The sequence below is a fragment of the Penaeus monodon genome, unplaced genomic scaffold (genome assembly GCF_015228065.2).
Source record: "Penaeus monodon isolate SGIC_2016 unplaced genomic scaffold, NSTDA_Pmon_1 PmonScaffold_17694, whole genome shotgun sequence".
Classification (NCBI taxonomy): Eukaryota; Metazoa; Arthropoda; class Malacostraca; order Decapoda; family Penaeidae; genus Penaeus; species Penaeus monodon.
The window spans coordinates 1-7362 of NW_023647144.1; the positions used below are offsets into that span (position 1 = coordinate 1).

The 7362-nt window shown below is 47.6% G+C and overlaps 1 protein-coding gene across 1 annotated transcript; it reads right to left on the reverse strand.

The window, feature by feature from the left end:
• Positions 1 to 5157: 5157 nt before the first annotated feature.
• Positions 5158 to 5997, reverse strand: LOC119569661 (vegetative cell wall protein gp1-like; the record flags this gene model as incomplete). The annotated part of the gene is made up of 1 exon (XM_037917724.1): positions 5158 to 5997. A coding segment is annotated over one exon (840 nt), but the record flags the coding sequence as incomplete, so codon positions are not given.
• Positions 5998 to 7362: the final 1365 nt, after the last annotated feature.

Here is a 7362-nt window from a genome sequence, read left to right on the forward strand (position 1 = left end):
TTTTAATTTAAATTTTTTAAATTTTTTGGAGGTTTTGAGATTCTTGAGTGACAGGAAAAAAAGACGAAAAGTTTAAAAAAACATAAGGGCAATGTGAAAAACAGGAAGGTAGAAGAAAAAAGAAAAAGAGAGAGTGCGAGAAAGAGGAAAGGCACGGAAAAGAAGCCTCACCTCCGAGTGGTTAGCCCCCCTCATGCGCTTGGGTGTAGGCGGCGGGGGCTTCCCCCTTTGAGTCTTGACCCGTGACGGACACACATCTCCCTGCCCGGTGGTGGCGGTTGGCGGCGGTGGCGGTTAAGCGGCCTCCTCGCCCTCGACGTAGGTGGGCCCCCGGCGGAAAAACGGCACTGGCGGGTTTTTCCTCATGGCCTCCTGGATTGGCCAAATTTTGCAGCTGTCGTTGTAAACGTCTACGGACCCCCTTTTGGGGGACGGCGCCCCTGGGCCACCGGGGGGAGGGGAGGGGCGGGAGGCGCTGGGGGGCGCGGGCGGAGGGCGCTTTCAGGGGGGGAAGGCCGCCTCTGCCTGGTCGTTGCAGGAAAGACCACGTCACTTCGGTCTTTTTGCAGGAGGAAGAAAGGGGCGTCCAATTAGAAATTGCCTTTGGGAAAAATGCACAAAAAGGAAAAGAGGGGGGGAGAACAATATATATTTTTATAATTATATATTTTAAAATATATATTTTAATATTTAAATGTATAAATATATAAAAATAAAATTTATATATATAAATTTTATATAATATATAATAAAATTATAAAATATATATATAAAAGACTTTTTGTTCAATATCTAAGAACCAAAAATGACGAACCCAACACAAAAAAAAAACCAGAAACATTTTTAAAAAAAAAACCAAAGTTACCAAAACAGGGGAAAAAAAAAAAATAAATAAAGAAACAAACCAAACCCCTCATTCCCAACCCTTGCCCCTTCCTTCCCCAACCTACCAAAATTAGGCCAAAAAAAAATGGCCCCTTTTTATTTTTTTTTTACTCACTTCCCCCTTTTTCCCTCCCCTCAACCCCAACCCCCACCCCTTTCCCCCCAAAAACCCCCACCCAGTAAGGAGAGGGTGCTTTCGCGTATGCTTGATAAATTTTTAAAACCCGCCAGGGGAAGGTGACGGCCCCCAAGGATGAATGCGTCTTGGTGGGAAAAAAAATTAATAGGCCCGACTTGACCTCCTTCCGAAAAAGGCTTTAAAAAAAAAAAGTGGTCCTGGGGGAGGGGGGGGGGGGGGGAGGTGGAAACAGGAAGAGAGGCGTCGAAAAAGGGGGAAAGGAAAAAAAAAAAAAGGGGGGGGGGGGAAAAGAGAAAAATGGGGGAAACGCGAGAAGGAAGCGTTTAAAGTAAAATAAAAAAGAGAAAACGGAAAACGGGGGGAGAAACCGTGGGGGAAAAAAATAAAAGAAGAAAAACGGGGAAAGGCCTGAAAAAAAAGGAAAAAAAGGGGGAATTGCATGAGAAGGAAAAAAAGCAATTTCCCCAGAACATGCGAAGCGCCCCTGGCATTTTGAGTTTTTGGGGATGGCATTCGGGGGGCCCGCGCTTTTTTTTTTTTTTTTAAATTCCGTCTTGCCCTCTTTTTTATTTTTTTTTAATATTTTTTTTTTTATTTCCCATTATGTTTTTTCCTTTCCCCCGTTTTCGCTGGAAAAAAAACAATAATAAAAAATAAATTAAAATTAAGGCGATTCGTAAACGCTTAAAAAGGAGTAGAGCGAAAGAGAGGAAAAGAGAGAGAGAGAGAGAGGAGAGGAGAGGAGAGGGGAGAGAGAAGGAAACGAGAGAGAGAAAAAGGGAAACCGAACCCCCCCCGTCTACTTACGGACGATTTTCTTCCTCCCCGGGGAAATTAAAAGGAAGGCAAAGTTCTTGTTGGCGATTTGGCTTTTCGCGTTTCCCCGTCGTGCCAAAAAGAACGCTTCTCCCCCCCCCCCCCCCCTCCCCCCCCTCCCTTCCACTTCCCTACCCTAAACCCCCCTCGTCTGGAACCACCCCCCCCCCCCTCCCCCGTTTGAAAAATTCCCCGGGCCGCCTGCTGGGAAGCTAACTCCACGGAGGGGGAAAAAAGGGGGGGGGAGGGGGGAGGGAAAAGGGAGACGAAGGGGGGACAACCTTCCCCCCCTCAACCTAATCCCCTAAAACCCCTTCCCCTACAAAAAAAAATTTATGGAACCTCTTAGATCACGGAAAAAAAAAAACCGGGGTTTTTAAAACACGCACGCGACCGAAAAAGAGGGGGAAAGGGAAGGGGGGAGGAAAGGGAGGGGGGAGGGAAGGGGAAGGGAAACCCGGAAAAAAGCCCTTCCCATGGGTAGCTTTTGGGGGAAAGGAGGGGGGGAGAGGGGGGGGGGAAGGGAAGTAAGTGAAAGGGCTTTAAAAAGGGTTTTATTTATCAATAATAAAACCAAATAAGAACGGGGGGCAAAAAAAGGGGTAAAGGGGAGGGAAGAAAAGGGGGAAAGGGAAATGGGGGGGGGGAAAAAGACGAGACCCCGGGCAGGGGGAGGGGGGAGGGGAGGGGGGGAGGAAAAAAACCCTGGGAGAGGGTAAAAGGGAGGGGGGGAGAAGCCCCGGGAAGGGGGAAAAAAGGGAGGGGGGGGGGGGAGTTAAAAAGCTTTTGGGGCACAAAACTAGATGGGGGGGCTTCCGAAACCTTGGGCAGTGGGCAACCAGGACATCCCCGGGGGTGCCAAGCTGGCCGGGGGACTTCCTCTGGTCTTAGTCGGCAATAAGGGAAAGGGCGGGAGGGGGGAGGGGGGACGAAAAAACGGGAGAGGAAGGGGGAGGAGGGGGGGGAGGAGGGCCCCAAAAAAGGGGGGCGAAAAGGGGAGGGAAAGGGAAAATTTAAAAAAGGGGGAAGAGTGACTCGTCTTTGAGCGAGGGAGGGGGGGTGAAGGGGGAGGGAAGAGGCGGAAGAGGGGGGGGAGGGGAGAGGAGGGGAAAACTGCCCAAAAAAAGGGGGGGAGGGGGAGGGGAGGGGGGGGGAAAATAAATTTTTCCTAAGGGGGAAAAAAAAAAACTCTAAGCAATTTTTTAGGTCACAAAAGGGTTTTTTTTTGGGGAGAGGGGAAGTTTTGGGGGTTTTAAAAACCGGGAGAAAAGCCGTGGGGGCCCCCCAAAAAAAAAAAAACCCCCCCTTCACGAAATTTTAAAAAAAAGAAAAGGTTTGGGAAAAAAATAACCAAAAAAACATAAATTTGGGGGTCCCAAATTTATGCCCGGGCCAAATTAGCTTTTATTGGCGTTAAACCAATCCTCCCGTGTAGAAAAAAAAAAAAAAAAAAGGGGGAAAAAAAATTGAAAAATTTTTGAAAAAAAAAAAAAAAAAAAGATAAAAAAAAAGATTAAAAAATTTATTGATAAAAAAAAAAAAAATTGGGTTTTTCGAAGCGAAAATATATTTTTAGACCAAAATTAGGCCTAATAAAGGGCCAAAACCCCCCAAAGCTTGTGTGAAAGGAAAGAGGGGGGGAGGGGGAAAAAAAAAAAAAAAAGGGGGGGGGGGGGGAGGAAAAAAAGGGGGGGGGAAAAAAAAAAGGAAAGGGAAAGGGAAAAAAAAAGGGGGGAAAGGGGGGGGAGGGGGGGGAGGGGGAAAAAAAAAAAAAGGGGAAAAAAAAAAAAGAAAAAAAGGAAAAAAAAAAAAAAAAAAGGGTTTTAAAAAAAGGGGGGGGCGGGAAAAAAAAAAAAAAAAAAAAAAAGAAAAAGGGGGGGGGGGTTTTGGGTTTAAAAAAAGGGGGGGGGGGAAAAAGAAAAAAAAAAAGGGGGGGGGGGGGGGGGGGGGGGGGAAAAAAGGGGGGGGGGCAAACAAAAGGGGGGAAAAAAAGGGAAAAAAAAAAAAAAAAAAGAGGGAAAAAAAGGGGGGGGGGAAAAAGGGGGGGAGAACAGAAAAAAAAAAAGGGGGGGGGGGGAGGAAAAAAAAGGGGGGGGGGGGGGGGGGGGAAAGGGGGAAAAGGGGGGAAAGGGGAAAAAAAAAACCCCCCCAAAAAAAAAGGGGAAAAAAACCCCTTTTTGGGGAAAAAGGGAAAAAAAAGGGAAAAGGGAAAAACCCCCCCCCTTTTTTTTTTAAAAAAAAAAACAAAAAAAAATTTTTTTGGGGGGGAAAAAAAAAAAAGGGGGGGGGGAAAAAAAAAAGGGGGGAAAGGGAAAAAAGGGGGAAAAAAAAAAAAAAAAGGGGGGGGGGGAAAGGGGGAAAAAAAAAAGGGAAAAAGGGAAAGGGGGGAAAAAAAAAAAAAAAAGGGGGGGGGAGGGGGGGGGGAAAAAAAAAAAAAAGGGGGGGGAAAAAAAAAGGGGGGGTTTTTTTTTTTTTAAAAAAAAAAAAAAAAAAAATTATTATATTTTTTTTTAAAAAAAATTTTTTTAAAAAAAAATTTTTTTTTTTTTTTCCCCCCAAAAAAAAATTTTTTTAAAAAAAAAAGGGGGGGGAAAAAAAAAAGGAAAAAAAAAGGGGGGGGGGAAAAAAGGAAAAAAAAAGGGGGGGGAAAAAGGGGGGAAAAGGGGAAAAAAAAAGGGGGGGGGAAAAAAAAAAAAAAATGAGTGAACATGTAATAGGGGGACATAATAACAACAATAACAAACAGTAAAATCGATAAGGAAAAAAAAAATATATAATAACAGTCTCAGGAGGGAGGGGTCTAACGCCGAGCGGGTTCGGTAACCATTGCTTCCCCGCTGCTAGTTCGCGGCGCCGCCAAAACAGATGGCGGGAGCGGCCGGGTTTCTTGGGGTTTCATACTTTAATATTATATCATTTCTCGCCTCACTCATGCTGATGGGCCCGGGTTCCCTAAAAGCTTGTTTATTTTATATATTTTTTTCTCTCTCTCCAAAAGGACGGAAATGGGGGAGGCTTTGGGGTTTGGTTTTTAATGGAGATTGATCCTTGTTATTTTTTATTCCTCAGCTATTGGAGACGGAATTATTACATTTGTAAAAGTAAAAAAAAAAAATTTTAAAAAAAAAAAAAAAAGGGCCATGTTGTCCATTTTTCTCGGGGCGGAAAAAAAAAAAAACAAAAAAAAAAAAAAGAAAATGCGATGATAATGTTAAATTTTACGAGAAAGGAAAAAAAAGGGAGGAATGGGGGAGGGCAAAAGGGCCGGACCACCAGTTTCTGAGGGCGTGGGGAAATTCCGGGCATCGTGTGGTTTTTTAGGGGCGGGGGACTTTTGCCGAGTAGTTGTGTCGTTGTGCTCGATGCTGCTGCTGGAGGAGGAAGGGAGGAGGCGGAGGAGGGGGGGCCGCTGCTTGGACTGCTGGCGGAAGGAGCTCTTGGCGTTGTAGCGGGGGGAGGCGCTGTTGGTGCTCCTGGGGTTTGCCGGGGGGGGACTCGACGTCTCGCTCAGGACTTCGTCGAGTCGCAGGTCGCTTGGGGGGTGCCGGAGGGCGTGTCGGGGAGGTTGGTCCCTCGGAGTCCTCCTCGTCTTTCCTCGGAGATCTCGTCCGGGCGAAGGGCGTCCCTGAGGGGGGGCGTCGGCCGAGCACTTGGGGACACTTGGCGGTCCTCCTCGGGCCCACCTCCAGTAGCGAGGTGCAAGCACCACCCCGCCCCACATGATGTTTTCGCTTCACGGACTCCTCGGGCACGGGGGGCCATGGGGCGGCGTCCCACCACGAGGGGCAAGCCCGGGCCGACCAGTCCATGCTGGTTTTCGGCTTCCCAGGGGCGCGGTCTCCATGCCCCCAGGTCGGAAGGATGTCGCTGATATCTGAAGGAGGCGTGGCCGAGGGGGGGACTCCAGGATCTCGGGGATGGAGGCCAACGAGGTCGTCCAGGTCGTGCCCCTGTGGGGGGTGAGTGGGGGGGGCGTGGGCAGGGTGGTGGCCAGGTTCCTGGTGGAAGGCGGCGGCGGGCGGAGGCCGGGGGGAGGTGAAGGCCCATGACGGGGGAAAGCCGCTCATGCTTTGTGGTGCTCCAGCATCGCCTTCGGGGTTGGCGAGGGGCCAGGGGCCCCGGTCGTGGTCGATGTCGAACTTGCCCCCAGATGTCCTCTGGCAGGGCGGGTGGGGGGCATTGGGCGTCGGGGAGAGCCAAGACTCCGACAGGAGTCAGGGGAGGTCGCCATCAATGCCATGGCGGAGAATCTGTCAGGGAAGGAGAGCAGACCAGCAGTGAATACGGAGGACCAACATCAGGCACTCGAGAAAGGACACAGCAAAAATCCTAGGACAACGTCCCTTAATAAAATATGTCTATTTTATATATCTAAACCTATCTATCTATATTTACATATAAATATTAAACATAAATCTATTCTAATTTTAAACACACACACACACACACAGGGGCCTATATATCTAAGTAAATAAAACAAATCCACACTTCAAATCCATCAGGAACAAAAAAAAGTGAGAGAAGAAATAAAAAAAAAAAAAAAAAAAAAAAAAAACTGACACAAGATAATTCAAATCCCACCCCTGAATCCTAACACCCCCCTCCCCCTCAGAGGACCCTACATCCTTCGCATGTGGAGTCTGATAGTGAGTGACGTTATCCACTCATTCATCATTCACTCTCCCGCCACTAAGGTCACCCCCCTCCACCCCACCCCTGGCCGCCTCCACTCCCACCCCCTTCCCACTCCACTCATACCCCCCACTAACAGTTCTAGTACCCGGCGTTTACACACACACACACCACAACTCTAAAAGATACCATACAAAACACAGAAACACAAAAAAAATCACCATTACCATACAAGAAATCCAAAGGATGAGACAAAAGTTAAAATCCGGAAAAAAAAAAAAACTCGCTAAAAAGCCCCAGCCCAAAAAGGATAAACTAATCTTTGAAAACACGGAGCATTACTCATTTTCACACAAAAAAAGACCCATAAAAGGAAAAGAAAAAAAAAGGATAAAGGTATATTTTCACGCCTCTCATACGTTGTTTCATCCCCGGCCTACCAGCTCAAACAAGGAGTTGAAAAAACACGCAAAAAGGGGACCTTACTACTTCAAAAGCGTGAAACAGCAACGTCACGGACTATTCAGAGAGGAACGAGAGCTTAACCATATAACGACCAAACTTTAATTTTTAAAAGGATATGAATGCTATCACGGCCGCCCTATATTCCTCGTTACTTTTTCCCGTCTTGAGTGTTTAGAGTGAGACGGGTTTTATGAACAGACGGAAGAAATGCGAGTAAGGACCATGTGCCAAAAAACGCCAGTGTTGGCCAGTTCTTGTGTCAAATTCTACCACGTGAGTCAAGGGTGTGTTGTGAGAGAGAGAGAGAGAGGGAGGGGGAAAAGGGGGGGGGGGAGGGAGGCGGAGAAAAGGGGGGAAAGGGGGGAAAGGGGGGGGGGGGAAAAAGGGGGGGGGGGAAAAGGGGGGAGAGGGGAAAAAAACCCGGG